Source organism: Bufo gargarizans, chromosome 5 (genome assembly GCF_014858855.1).
Source record: "Bufo gargarizans isolate SCDJY-AF-19 chromosome 5, ASM1485885v1, whole genome shotgun sequence".
Classification (NCBI taxonomy): Eukaryota; Metazoa; Chordata; class Amphibia; order Anura; family Bufonidae; genus Bufo; species Bufo gargarizans.
In genome coordinates this window covers 282,937,438-282,953,296 of record NC_058084.1, presented here as the reverse complement: position 1 = coordinate 282,953,296, position 15,859 = coordinate 282,937,438, and the positions used below count along the sequence as shown (strand labels likewise).

Below are 15,859 nucleotides of genomic sequence, written 5' to 3'. Positions count from 1 at the left end.
GGCATTTAAACTTGATTTTCATCCTATAGTATCACCACATAATACACCTATGGTCACAAGTCGACCTGTGGTTTCCCTACTATACCTAATGAGAACACTGTGGAGAACTACACATCCACTGAGATCCATTATCATAGCTAATGGCGGAAGCTGCTCTCGGTACATTGTGTGGTGGTTATACAAGACAGAGAGCTTGGCCTTGCCTTCACTTTTCTCCAGCAGGGAGACTATAACAGCTTCATCTTCAATGGGATTCAGAGAGCACGTTGAATACACCATCCTCCCCCCTTCTGCCAGCTGTTCAACGCCACGGGTAGCGATCCTAATCTGCAACCTAGAAAAAGCAAAATGAAGGTTAACATCAACTTAAGCAGATTTCAAAAGATTTTTACACAAAAGCACTGCAGGCTGCGAGTCATATCTGAATGAACTAATACATTCACATGAGAAAATAAAATCAATGGGAAATAATGCTACAAAATTCAAAACGTTATTTCTAGTTTGGTTAAGTATTGCATTAATATCTGGGCTCTAACTACCTTTTTGCCACAGACAGTACCCATAACCTTTTCCTTTTACTACTCAACCGTTTAAATGCCTGTATGATACTGAATGCTAAGCAGAAGATATAGGAATGTCCCACGAGTGCCATTACCGGTAGGCAGCCTCCTCTATATTCTTTTACAGTACTCCTAATAGTGAGAACAGCTTCTCCAGGTACACCAATGACATATCTAGTCTATATATCTATGATAAACTAGAAGGTATACTAATCAAGTACTGGGGTTGCCTCAGGAAGACGACCCTTGTCCATATGCCCTAGTAGGGCCTAAGGACATTACAGAGGGGCATAGCTTGCTCTGGACCCCACCCCCCCCCCCTCCCTCCCTATCCTCATACTGATGGACTCTGGCAGTCTGTCTAACATATGGCATATACATGTACATCAAAGCCGAAACTAGCACACGGACCTCTTCTGATTTTCAAGGACAATATGCCTCTGACTAAACAACTGAAGGCAGACAGAAATGGGCGACTTTAATGCCAGGGTCACACCTGACTGATGAGCTGCGGATTTGTGTGCAGCAACTCCACAGCTTTGTACAGTACCAGAAAAGTGAAAGGGAATTTCTGAATGTTCATCTCCATGCAGAAAAGCAGCAGTATTGTGAATTTAAAATCTGCTGCATAGCGGATTTCACCCTTCTCAGTGGAGAGGGTGGAATCTGCTGGCTTTTCCGTAGAAAATACCACATGATACGTGTGCTTTTGTTGAGGTTTTTGCTGTGAAAAAGCAGCAAAAATCAGGATTTTCCAACTGGGTTTTCAGTCAAGTGTGACCCCGGCCATAATGGGGTTGTCCCCTAAAAAAAACCCTCCTGAGCTGGGATAGGAAGAGCATGGACCATGCCCCCTTAGCTGCAGCAGAAAAGACACTTCCTTTGAGCTGCCTTCTTGATATCAATCTAGCAGAGCATTGAATGGGGAGATCTCTGGATCTATGTGAGGTACAGGGTCGGTTCTAGCTTTGTTAGAAAGAGGTTGGCATGTACTATATGATGTCTGATATTTTTTTTTAAATAAATCAAGACTATAATTTAATACATCTCAGGGAGACCTACAAGTAGCTATGTTTTACTTGTAGGGGGTAAAATGTGGTGACAGAATCCCTTTAACCCCTTAGGGACCCATGACGTATCGGTACGGCATGTTTCCCGAATCCTTAAGGACCCATGACGTACCGGTACGTCATGGCTTCAATTCGCGATTCCGGCGCCACGGGGGTTAATCGGAACGGGATGCCGGCTGAAATCATTCAGCCGGCATCCCGTAACAACGCAGGGGGGGGGTCATTTGACCCCCCCGTATAGACGATCGCAGAAAACCGCAGGTCCATTCAGACCTGCGGTTTTCTGCGTTTCCGGTCCATTCGGGTGTGCTGTGACCCGATGAACCGGAAAAAGACTGCGATCGGTGGCGTAATTTTACACCACCAATCGCAGTCCGAGGATTTGAGGAGGCGGTGCTGGCCCTGGTGCTGAACACTGCTGTCCAGGGTGCTGATTGGTGCAGGGGAGAGAGGCGCGAGATTCAAACTTCCTGCGCTCCTCTCTCCCCTCCTCTTCCTGTCCAGCACCCTGACCGTGCAGCATCGTCCAGCACCAGCTCCTGTGTCCCCCTAATCGGCATCCATCACCCTCCTGCACCCATCGCCACTCAGGTAGGTTAGGGTCAGTGAGGGAGAGGCACCATTAGGAAGGGAAAGAAGGGAAAAGTTAGTTAGGAAAAAAAAAAAAAAAAAAAACTTTTACACAAAACTTTTTTGATCCATCTATCAGACCCCAGAGGCCCCCCTGCCACTTGCCCCCCCCCTACCAGCCCCCCACCACCACCAGCCCCCCCCACCCCCCCCCCCCCCCCCCCCCTCACCACTAGCCCCCTTACCACCACTTTTTTTTTTTTTTTCTGCGTTCGCTGACTGGTCGGCACTTTAGCGTCCGTCCACTGTTAGCGCATCGCCTGCCCCACCGCTGATCAGCGTTGTACCGCTGATCAGCAACTTTGAACTTTTTTTTTTTTTTTCCTAACACTTGCCCCTTTATTTTCCTTTTTTTAGTACGCGAACACCCGTTGCCCCCACACACACGCACATATAATAAAGGTTTCCACACACGCACACCTACACGCACACACACCCATGGCCCGCCGGGTGTTCTCGGCCGAGGAGGCATACGCCCAGATTGCCTCCGACTCCGAGAGCCCCAGTGAGGATGAGGATGACCCCACATTCCTTCTGTCATCCACATCCTCCTCATCATCATCGGATGACGATGAGCCACCAAGGCGGCGGAGACGCCGCCAGGCGGAGCCAGGGGCCACACATGCTAGGGATCCTGTGGCCCACCCTAGTACGAGCCGCCCTGGGGTTCGTACTGGTTTCCCGGCCCACCAAATAAGTTCACCGGAGCCCCCTGCCGATGAACTTAGCTGGTGTCCCCCAGTGGACTTTGAGCCTGAGATTCCGGATTTCGCTGGCAATCCTGGAATCCAGATTCCCACAGTGGGGTTTACTGAAATAGACTTTTTTAGTTTTTTTTTCAGTAACCCACTGGTGAATTTGATGGTGGAGCAGACGAATCTGTACGCCCAACAGTTCGTCGCTCAAAACCCAGGCTCATTTTTGGCTAGACCCGGTGGCTGGACGCCGGTCAGTGCAGCCGAAATGAGGACTTTTGGGGCCTCGTGCTGTATATGGGGACGTCCTATACCAGACCCCACTGTACAGTATGGTCATGACACGTCCCCGGTTTGAGGCCATCCGGAAATGTCTGCATTATTCCGATAATGCAGCATGTCCACCCCGAGGTGATCCTGCCTATGACCGGCTGTATAAGATACGGCCGGTCATCGATCACTTTGGGGCCACATTTCAGCAGGCCTACGTACCTGGAAGGGAGGTCGCGGTTGATGAGTCTCTCGTTGCGTTCAAGGGGAGACTCAGTTTCCGCCAATACATTCCCACAAAGCGGGCGAGGTATGGCGTGAAGCTATACAAAATTTGTGAGAGTACCTCAGGGTACACTTACAAATTTCGTGTGTACGAGGGGCGAGATTCCCGTATTCAACCCCCAGAATGTCCCCCCACTCTGGGTGTTAGCGGGAAACTCGTGTGGGACCTTATGCACCCACTGCTGGATAAGGGTTACCACTTGTACGTGGATAACTTTTATACCAGCATTCCCTTGTTCAGGTCCCTTGCCGCCAGATCCACGTTCGCTTGTGGGACCGTGCGGAAAAATCAGCGCGGCCTCCCTGCCCACCCCCTCCAGGTACCTATCCCCAGGGGTGAGACCCGTGCCCTTACCAGTGGAAACCTGTTGCTGGTCAGGTATAAGGACAAGAGGGATGTCCTTATGCTGTCCACAATCCACGGTAACAGCACCACCCCAGTCCCTGTGCGAGGTACCGCGGCAACGGTCCTTAAGCCCGATTGTATCGTCGACTACAATCGGTATATGGGAGGAGTTGATCTCTCTGATCAAGTCCTCACGCCATATAATGCCATGCGCAAAACCCGGGCATGGTACAAAAAAGTTACGGTCTACATGGTGCAGGTTGCCATGTACAACTCTTTGGTACTATCCTGAAGCGCTGGCAGCACAGGGACATTCCTCCAATTCTATGAGGCAGTCCTCAAAGACCTGATCTTTTCGGACCGGGAAAGAGCAGGCCGGAGTACCTCGGGAACTGGAGGCGCCCGGATCGTCCCTGGCCAACACTTTCCAGGTGTGGTCCCCCATACTGGAAAGAAGGGACGAACCCAAAAAAGATGCAGAGTGTGTCACAAGAGGGGGATACGGAAGGACACCACCACTCAATGTGACACGTGCCCCGATCATCCGGGCCTCTGCGTTATCGATTGCTTCAGGGAGTATCACACTTCCATGGAGTACTAAATTTTTATAATCCCCAACAGTCCACTAGAGAACATAAAACACTATGGCTCTTAGACTTTGGAGACACAAACAATTTTTTTTCCCCAAAAAAATATTAGTTTTAGAGCAGGCATCCTCAAACTGCGGCCCTCCAGATGTTGTAAAACTATAACTCCCAGCATGCCCAGACAACCTACAGCCATCAGCAGGGCATGGTGGGAATTGTAGTTTTACAACATCTGGAGGGCCGCAGTTTTTAGGATGCCTGCTTAGTGTCTCCAAAGTCTGAGAGCCATACATATTGGGTATCGTCGCGTGCGTAAAAGTCGTCGCTATAAAAATAACATTTGACCAAACGCCTCGAATGAACGGTGTTAAAAATATAAAACAAAAACGGTGCCAAAACACCCATTTTTGGGCAAAATTTCAATTTGAATCCCTTTTGCCGGTAATAAAGCAAACTCAATATTTATGGCCCTGATTCTGTAGTTTGCAGAAACACCCCATATGTGGTCGTAAATGGCTATATAGCCGCACGGCAGGGCATAGAACGAAGGGAACTCCATACGGTTTCTGGAAGGCAGATTTTGATGGACAGTTTTTTTTTTGACACCATGTCCCATTAGAAGCCCCCCCTGATGTAGCCTAGACTAGAAACTCCAAAAAAGTGACCCCATCTAAGAAACTACACCCCTCAAGGTATTCAAAAGTTACTTTACAAACTATGTTAACCCTTTAGGTGTTCCACAAAACTAAATCGCGAATGTAGAAAATTTTTTAGAATTTAATTTTTTTGTTACATTGCCTCAAAAAAGAGTAATATAGAGCAACCAAAAATCATATTTACCCCTAAAATAGTCCCAAAACAACAACCACCTTATCCTGTAGTTTCCTAGATGGGGTCACTTTTATGGAGTTTCTACTCTAGGGGTGCAACAGGGGGCTTGAAAGGGTACATGGTGTAAATAAACCAGTCCAGCAAAATCTGCCTTCCAAAAACCATATGACGTTCCCCTCCTTCTATGTCCTGCCGTTTGGCCAAACAGTAGTTTACGACCACATTTGGGGTGTTTCTGCAAACTACAGAATCAGGGCAACCCATTTTGAGTTTTGTTTGGCAGTTAACCCTTGTTTTACTCCTGGAAAAAATTGATTATATTGGAAAATCTTCCAAAAAATAGAAATTTCTAAATTGTTTCTCCATCTGCCATTAACTCTTGTGGAACACCTAAAGGGTTAACAAAGTTTGTAAACCCAGTTTTGAATACCTTGAGGGGTGTACTTTCTTAGATGGAGTCACTTTTTTGAAATTTCTATTCTAGGGGTGCAACAGGGGGCTTCAAATGGGACATGGTATAAACAAAACCAGTCCTGCAAAATCTGCCTTCCAAAACCCATATGGTGTTCCCCTCCTTCTATGTCCTCCCGTTTGGCCAAACAGTAGTTTACGACCACATATGGGGTGTTTCTGCAAACTACAGAATCAGGGCAACCCATTTTGAGTTTTGTTTGGCAGTTAACCCTTGTTTTACTCCTGGAAAAAATTGATTATATTGGAAAATTTTCCCAAAAATAGAAATTTCTAAATTGTTTCTCCATCTGCCATTAACTCTTGTGGAAGACCTAAAGGGTTAATAAAGTTTGAAAAAACAGTTTTGAATACCTTGAGGGGTGTAGTTTCTAGAATGGGGTCATTTTTGGGAGGTTTCTATTATCTAAGCCTCACAATATGACTGCAAACCTGAACTGGTCCATAAAAAGTGGGATTTTGAAGATTTCTGAAAAATTTCAAAATTTGCTTCTAAACTTCTAAGCCTTGTAACATCCCCAAAAAATAAAATATCATTCCCAAAATGCTACACACATGAAGTAGACATATGGGGAATGTAAAGGCATCACAATTTTTGGGGGTATTACTATGTATTACAGAAGTAGAGAAACTGAAACTTTGAAATTTGCTAATTTTTCAAAAAAAATTGTAAAAATTTTATTTTTTGGTGCAAAAACATTAACTTTTTTGACCCAATTTTAGCAGTGTCATGAAGTACAATATGTGACGAAAAAACAATCTCAGAACGGCCTGGGTAAGTCAAAGCGTTTTAAAGTTATGAGCACTTAAAGGGACACTGGTCAGATTTGCAAAAAATGGCCAAGTCCTTAAGGTGAAATAGGGCTGAGTCCTTAAGGGGTTAAAGAGTAACAAAACTTTTATTATAATTTTTTATATGTTGTCCCTAATCCCCTAAAAAAATATTTTCTAATATACTTTATTAATTTTCTATTTTTACTACACTTTTACATCCCTAAAGCACACCTTTCAGTGTGCGCTTAAAACTCAGTTCTCCCTACACTGCTGACAGCTCAGTGCTGTACGGAGTACTCATTTTATGAATGGGCAGCAGCAGCGCAGGAAGTACAGGCAGGAGCACATATTGCTGCTCCTGCCTGTGCTCCCCGGACAATTACTAACTCTTTAATAATAAACGGCCGGCTCTTTGTCAATTCTATATCCACATTTATTGAACCCTTCTAAAATTATATAAACTATACATAAAGCAAAATAATCTTTATAGAAACACAATAAAATAAAAAAACTTAAAAACTTAGCATAGAATAGTATACAGTCACGGTCCCTCTATCAGCAGGTAATGTGGAGCTCACGCACTAGTCTAAATCTAATACGTTCCACAGCAGTATTAAAAAGGGGTTGGCCAAATATCTTGTCGATATAAACTCTCACTGTAATGTTCTTAAAGAGGACCTTTGATCGGTTCAAACATTGTAAGACAATTATCAGGCAGTGTAGAGCAGCGCCCCGGGATCGCACAGCCAGGGAGAAAAAATAAACTCCCAGGCTGTGAGCTCTGCGCTGCGATTGGACAGCGCTACAGCCAGGGAGAAGGAACGCCCAGGGAGAAACAGGGCAGACTCCGCCTAGTATAACCAATTCAGCGAAAACACAGAGGAACATAGCAGGAGAACGGAGCGGCCTCCCAGAATAATAGTAAGTGCAGTGAGATCCCGGGGTGCCACTCTACACAGCTTAATTATCTTACAATGTTTGGACCGATCAAAGGTCCTCTAAGTAGTTTACCATAAAATTGATATGGCCATTAGATGTATCCAAATGTAGCAGTCAGAGTTTTGAAAGTCAACCAAAGTCACATATGTATTAATTACCATTCAACATAGCAGCATGTTCGGTAAGCATTTAACATCACAATCTGCTTGATCACAGCGCATAATAATTATATTATTCAGCAAATACATTGATCAAATTGTGACTGCAAAACCACTTCACTATCATCGCATGTCTTATATGGAACCAATTTAATAAGTGGCAACTATAAGACTGACTGCTACATTTGGATACATCTAATGGCCATATCAATTTTATGGTAAACTACTTAAGAACATTACAGCGAGAGTTTATACCAAGATATTTGGCCAACCCCTTTTAATACTGCTGTGGAACATATTAGATTTTAGAGTACCGTGTGAGCTCCGCACTACCTGCTGATAGAGGGACCTTGAGTGTATACTATTCTATGCTCATTTTTTTTAGTTTTTTTATTGCGTTTCTATAAAGATTATTTTGCTTTATGTATTTATTTTATATAATTTTAGAAGGGTACAATAAATGTGGATATCGAATTGACAAAGAGACGGCCGTTTATTATCAATCGTATCAAGCAGCTAGGTGGTATAGCAGCCCATGCAGTATTCCAGTGAGCTCCCTTAATTACATTGTTAATTACTAACTCTTGACATAGTACATGGGTACCCTGTACCCATGTACTATGCCAGGATTAGCCGAGAGGAAAGGGCTCCTGCTTCTGCCTGCTCCGCTAAGAGAACAGTCATGCAAAGAATGGTGCGCTTTAGGGTTCTAAGTGTAGTAAAAATAGGAACTTATTAAAGTATATTTGAAAAGTTTAAGAGATTAGGGACAACATATTAAAAATAATTATAAAAGTTTAGTTACTCTTTAAAGGAGTTGTCCAGGATCAGAAAAACATGGCTGCTTTCTTCCACAAACAGCACCACCCCTGTCCACAGGTTGTGTGCAGTATTGCAGCTCTGCGTCATTGACTCCAATGGAAGTAAAATGCAATACCAGATACAACCCACAGACAGGTGGAGCTGTTCTTTGAAGAAAGCAGCCATGTTTCTCTAATCCTGGACAGCGAGAGAGAACACTTACCCATGCAGCTGCAAACTGTTTAACGTCGTCCATTTCCTCCAAACATCAATGTTCTTCCTCAGAGTCCCATCGCCGCTGTAACAAGACAAGTGCATTTGGGTCAGAACTGCAGGAAAACTACTCAAATAGGAACACAGAATATTAGACAAAGAAACTGAATATTTTTATAGACCTAATTAAACCACTAGACACCGCTCGCAGAATGTCCCAAGCGTATAGTTCACAATGTGGCGGTCTTGTGTATAAATAAGATTGAGAACATACATTATAGAGCTGGCACAGCAGAGGAATGAGCAAAAAAATAGTAGCTGCACGAAAATGGGCTGATAGCGAGCGTAATGGCAAGAAAGCAAATTAATTACGGGGGATTCTTGTCCTTCACATAGGAAATGTCACAGAGTCAAATATGTCATTACCAGAAAGAAAGGAATACCACCTATGGCTGCAAGGATGTAAGAAGAACAAGACTGTTCAACCTCAAATCACATAATATATACACACACACACACACACACACTGTAGGCAAAAAAATTTCATAAAATGGGTAGATATGTAGTGTAAAGCTGTCGGTTATACTCATGTATAGAATGCCCCTCCCCCTCCCCAAAAAAAATTACAAAAAAAACAGCATAAAGTGAAATATACCACAGCGCGATGAATTAGACTAGTTTCACACTGTGGTAGAGAACAGCCTGCCGGAGCTCTCAGGATACGGCATTGCCGTGTGTTACCAGAACGCCAACCACCCTCATTGGAGTATAATGGGGATCCGGCTACTACTCAGCAAATATACTGGGATTGGGCCGAACAAAAACTGCTGCACAAACTGGGGGGGGGGGGGGATTTATCATGAGGCTAATATTTGAAGTCAGTTTTGCTCAAGTCTGTGTTGGCGTACTGTGATTTTGTGTGTTGTATTTTTCAAAAAGCCTCAATGGAGTGAAACTCATTAACATAGCTTAACCACATCCACTTGGCCACTCACATTTCATAATTGCAGTGAATGCACGAGTGTTTGTGAGGCTTTTAAGCCAGAATTCTGAAGTGAAGGCATGATAGATCAGGGCCAAAGACAAGTTTGGGGCCAGGCGAGCATTACAAAGGAACGGCACAGGATTAGGAAAGCAAATTTAATGTTTTTTTTTATTTTAGAATTATCTGCAATAGTTTTTTTACAACTGCCACATTTGGGTAAAACAGATTTAAAAACTGACACCACGGGTCATTTTCTGCACAGATAATTGTTTTTGCTTCATTTGGTTAAAAGGAGATGTGTCACCCAAAAACTTTTCTGCCAGTTAAAACCATATCCTTTTTTCTAATCTATTTTTGTTTTCAGATTACAGATTTTATTTCCTGAACATGATTATTGGGGCTGACATCTTGCCTGAAATGTTCTTAACAGCATTGAGAAATGACTTACGGCAGCCACATGGTCCATAGACACAATGGACAGGAGGGGAGCTCAATAACTTCTATAGGAGAGTTTTCTTAGGCATGCTCTGTGACCTGTGCAGGTCATTGTACAGTGAAAGAATAGATACACTTGTGACAATCACCTATTGTGAATAGTGGATCCTGTAATATCTGTCACTCTCATTCTGCCGGTAAGGATATCACCTCTGTGTAAAGATAAGCAGATAACTGCAGTAAAGTGATGTGTACAGACCAAGAGGTGGCACCTATCATTAGGCTTAGTAGCCAATATGAGAAGTACGGAATTGTATGGTTTTTGTTTAAATAGAGATACTGACATGGAAAATTAAAAAACAAAAATTATTTAAAAGTATTAAATTGAATTTTCCATTGCCAAATAGAAGTATACAATACAAACAGTTATTGTTGTATTCAACGACAAAAGGAACATCGTATAGGCAAAATTTCTGAAGAGCTGACAAAAATTAAAATAACCCAAAACTGAAAAGATTACTCTCCCCCCACTCCCTTATTCAAACCACATCTCAGCCTATCCTCACCCCAACCACCCCCCTCCCAGTGGAACATGTATGGCAAAAATCCTGTCTTAATCGACCAGATTTTCAACTCGCTTTCAATTTCCCCAACCCATCCTTCAGATCTTCTACCAAAATACCAAGGTCGCCAGTTTAAAAGGGGACATTATCTTTGGATATTCCAACTCGGTGACATATGCTAAAAGGAATCTCTTCCAAACAGAATATCATTTTTTTACCCCAAATCTCTTAAAGCTATTGAGCACTTCCAGCCACGCCTAATGAAATACATGTCTAAATTGGGTATCATTTCACTAGTCAGGACTTCAGCTCTAAGCCACCACCATAATAAACTGTGCTTGGCTATCAATAACCTATAGCCCGCCTACGATAGAACCTTTGTAGGGGACCCCCCATCTTCTAGGGTCTCTGACTATCAGTATGTATTATTGCAAGGGATGGAATGATATTTCCCCTAAAAGTGCTAATTTGTCGAAGAATGTGACCCATCTGCAACCAGAACCCCTCCAAATTGGGACACCTCCATAGGCCGTGAAACAAATCTGTCTTTGGCAATTGACATTTGGGACATGCTGTCAATCTTTCTAAATCCTCTCTCTGTCAAGGCAGATTAAAGCCATAAATTGTATGGTGCCATATTTTAATATGGGTTTCTCGACACTTCTTGTTAAAGGGAGTCTTTCACCTAAAATGACCATTATACACCACAAACATCATGATATCCATTACAGTCCCCATATTATAATCTTACCTTTCATATTGCTGTCCGTCGCCTATTCTCTCTTAAAAACGCTTTTATTCCATATGCTAATTAGGTTCTGAAGGTGCCCAGGGGCGGCGTTTATGCGGCCGGTGCCCAGGCTCCACGGTGCTGTTCAAATCAAACCCCTCCCCTTTCACCCCTCTGGCCCGCCCTCGGTTCTTCAGATACCATCCTCCAGTCAATGACAAATCCGGCGCCTGCACACTCCATTACCCACTAGGGCAGAGGCAGCAGAGCGTTTAATGCGCATGCGCCGGTCCATACATCCTGATCTAGCCGGCGGAAGTAAACTGCCAAAATATCTGGATGTACGGACCGGCACATGCGCATTAAACGCTCTGCTGCCTCTGCCCTAGTGGGTAATGGAGTGCGCAGGCGCCGGATTTGTCATTGACTGGAGGATGGTATCTGAAGAACCGAGGGCGGGCCAGAGGGGTGAAAGGGGAGGGGTTTGATTTGAACAGCGCCGTGGAGCCTGGGCACCGGCCGCATAAACGCCGCTCCTGGGCACCTTCAGAACTTAATTAGCATATGGAATAAAAGCGTTTTTAAGAGAATAGGCGACTGACAGCAATATGAAAGGTAAGATTATAATATGGGGAATGTAATGGATATCAGGATGTTTGTGGTGTATAATGGTAATTTTAGGTGAAAGACTCTCTTTAACTATCGCCTTATACAAAGTCAATGGACCTTAAATAGAAATGTTTGGAAATCTCCTCTGTTTCAAATATCTCTCCCCATTTATTGAAAAATTTCTTGCGATCCTTAGACCTCCATCTGTCTCTTAACAGTTGATAAAACAGTGTTATTGTAGGTCTAGCCTTAAAGGGGTTTTTCTCCTGGCTGGGCCACTCGCTGTCCTGAACGCTCACGATGGCTATGTACTATACTGGCCAGGAATAAGTCGCCATGGCACATGCGCAGCGCGCGGCCGGGAGAAGACTTCAAGATGATGCCTGCTCCAGCCAGAATCCAGGAAGTGAATGGCGCGCTGGCAACAGGTTAAGTATGAAAATGCAAAGTGGGATAACCCTTTAATACTAAGGAAAGAATCAAAGTCATTTTGTTTCCACTCCTGAGAGAGATCCCCAACAAGACTCCTACTATAATTCCCAATCTGCAGAAAAGGGAGATAATTAGGTCCCCGCAACCCCCATATTTTCTCTAGCTCCTGCAGCGTGGCCCAACGGCTCTCAACTTTAAATAAATCCCCCATTCTTGTTATCCCTTTTAATACCCATTGCTAAAAGAGCTTACTGTAACTTCCCGTCTCAAAGCCAGGATTATGTGTCAACGGAAGGTGCTTGGAAAACTGATAAGATAAATGAAACTGTTTCCTCAAAATCTTCCATGTTAATATTGTATCTCTCAGAACAAGTAACCTTTTAATTGAGATCAGGGGCCTGGGTAAGCTAGTATGCATCAACGCTACCAAAACCCAAGGCGTAGCCAGCTGTCTTTCTAAGGCTAGATTTGAGTAGTATGACTTCTTGTTGATCCAATCCAAAATATGTCTGCTTATACATGTCAAGTTATATCCTCGTACGTTTGGGAAATTCAATCCCCCATGCTCTTTCCTCAATTTTAGCTTTTCTAACGAGATTCTTGGCCTCTTCCCATTCCATAAAAAACAGAGAAACCTGCTCTCCAGCAACTTAATGTCCGCATGTCGAAGTAGTAACGGGATAGTCTGTAACAGATATAGGAGCCTAGACATGCCCATCATTTTAATTAAATGACATCTCCCCGCCAAAGATAACGGGAGATTCTTCCATCTGTTCAGGTAATTTAACTGATATATAGAAGGAGCCTGTTTCCCTATTTTAATACCCAAGTATGTAATATGAGAATCAGCTTGTGTAAGAGTCGAGACGGCCACCGTAGGGGCCTCCTTTTTTCCGGGAATAATGTCAAAAGCTTGCATTTGGACGTATTCACCCTATACCCCGAGTAAGAGCCGAAGACCCTTAACGCCTCAAAGATTTTCTCAATGTGTCTCTGGTTTAGCCAAAAAAATAATTTTATTGTCAGCGAACAAAGCTGTCTTCAGCTGCTTGTTTCATATCGTTATCCCTTCAAATAAATCCGATTGATTCAGACTCCTTGCCAGGGGTTCCAGTGCCAAGTGAAAAAGAAGGTGTGACAAAGGGCACCCCTGACGTGTACCCTTCTGAAGATGAAAGGGCTTGGAAAGCAAACCTGAGTTTACACCCTCAATCTAGGATTGCTATACAACTTGAACAGGAACACCCGGAAAGGTCCACAGAAACCCATCTTATCCATGCCCACCTGACATTATCAAATGCTTTCTCGGTGTCTAATTTGAGCATGGATGAGTTCTTCCCCTCTCTCGACTCGTGATGGACCCTATCTAGGACCGCCAGCAATTTCATTTTTTGTTCTTTGTATGTTTCTAACTAGGCAAATGTAAGGGCTTTACAATTCACTTAATTTATCTCCAGTTGCTGCTTTCTCAGATTTCACTGAGGGTCACATGACCTGTGATGTCAGCTTCTCTCCCTGCTCAGACCATTTTTTGTGCACAAGCCTGAGAGATCAGATATGAGTCTGTACGCTAGATGACTCTGTGCTGGCAGAGATTGTTGTTATTGCAGGTAAACAAAGGTCCAGAAGAGAACCAGGGAAATGAGAAAAAAAAATTTTGCCGAAAACTTGCTTAGCTTACTTATATATTGCTGACCATCAGATTTACAGTGCTATGTATTTTTTTTCATAACTCAGACAACCCTTTTAAAACATAAAAACATGATTTAAATAATAGGTTATTTTCTGATGACACATTCCCTTTAAATCTCATCCAGTTTGTTACTATTGTAATTCTGGTGTAGAGTTTCCAACCCAAAATCCAGACAGAAAATCCATAGAAATTTCGTTATACGTGAAAATACCCCAAAAAGCTGAAGAGGTTAAATGGCCAGTTGTGGAAACCCTGATTACTGCGCTGCATAACTCTTCACTGAAGACTAGGCAATGGTTTTACCCGTTCCACTTTTTGGCACTGGCAACTGAAATGCCATGTATAAATCAACTGTAAGATTTCAGATGCATTCCTGAATCAGCAAATCGCTTTGCCCACTGTCTGATGTTTCTATGGTCCCTTGATAGAACAGCGTTAAAGAAAAAAAACAATAAAAGATACCGAAATACCTGCACGGCACATCACACAGTATCCGGTCATAGAATAAAACTTCCCGGACACCGTTGTTTTCAACCAGGAGTCGAGGAATGCTGGAGGCATCGTGATTCACAACCATGACACAAGGACTATTGAGTCGTTTAGCTTGATGAACTAACAGGTAACACCGCTTGTTGTCCACATCATTGGCAATCACAAATCCCTCTAAATAAAGCAGACAGACAAGACTTTAAAATTGTGAGTACTTTTTTTTCACCTTCCCGACAGAGCCTATTTTTGCAAATCTTTATGTAGTAATAACTTTAGAACGCTTTTACTTATCCAAGCCATTCTGAGATTGTTTTTATTCGTGACAATGTACTTTATGACAAAGTTACGGTAAATTTGAGTCGATAAAAAAAAAAAATGCAAAAAAAAAAAAAAAGTGTACAAAAAATTTGGAAAAACTTGCTTTCAAGACGGATAGTGATACCTCAGAATACTTTTACCATATGTCTACTTTACGTTTGGTAGTACTTAGTACCTTTTTGAATGCTCGCTATTACTTTTTGTAAGGCAAGGGGTCAAAAAGGTGACCAAAAATGGCTTTTTTATGGTGTTTATCTGATGGGGTAGAGCACATTATATTTTTATACAGCTGGTCGTTTTGAACACATCGATACCTAATCTTACACAATTTTTATATATTTTTTTCAAACTATGCTGTTTTTGTGTTGGCATTTTCTGATACGCGATACGCAGCAATTAACCACTCAGGTGCCACAGATCACATGCCCTGTTATTGAGGCCGGGTGCTGGGTCTGTGATACCACTGCAGACAATTGTATAAAGGAGTTAAAGAGGACCTTTCATGGGTCCAAAGAATATGAACTTAGTAGTAGGCTGCATAGAGCGGCGCCCAGGTATCTAAGTGCACTTACTATTATCCCTGGGCGTCGCTCCGTTCGCTTGCTGTGGCCACCCGGTATTTTCAACATTCAGAGCAAGGAGGAGGAGACGCCAGTGTCTCTCCATCTCCATGACAGCAGTGCTGTCCAATCAGAGCTATGCAGCCTGCTACTAAGTTCATATTCTTTGGACCCACGAAAGGTCCTCTTTAATTACATTAATTGGTGATGCAGTGCGCCCTCCCAAAGCCTCATGGAATGGATGGAATTAAAAAAACATGAATATTTTTTTTCCATTAGGTCATTAAATATTTTTAGATTACGAGCATTTTCACAGGCGGTGATACCTATTATTTTGGCAGTGGAAAGAGGTCAGTATGAGCACTCTGACGAGTCTGCAGCTAAAGAATTAAAGGGGTTCTGCAGGAATATAATA

At 43.1% G+C, this 15,859-nt stretch overlaps 1 protein-coding gene across 1 annotated transcript in view; it reads right to left on the bottom strand.

Annotated features, from left to right (window-relative positions):
* Nucleotides 1-15,859, bottom strand: part of NSUN2 (NOP2/Sun RNA methyltransferase 2) — a 64,979-nt gene that overhangs the window by 28,116 nt on the left and 21,004 nt on the right. Inside the window, exons 8-10 of the mRNA XM_044294198.1 lie at nucleotides 14,548-14,740; nucleotides 8,641-8,715; nucleotides 204-334 (exon numbers count right to left, since the gene is read on the bottom strand). Coding sequence (XP_044150133.1) covers nucleotides 204-334; nucleotides 8,641-8,715; nucleotides 14,548-14,740 — 399 coding nt within the window. The remainder of the gene's footprint in view (nucleotides 1-203; nucleotides 335-8,640; nucleotides 8,716-14,547; nucleotides 14,741-15,859) is intronic.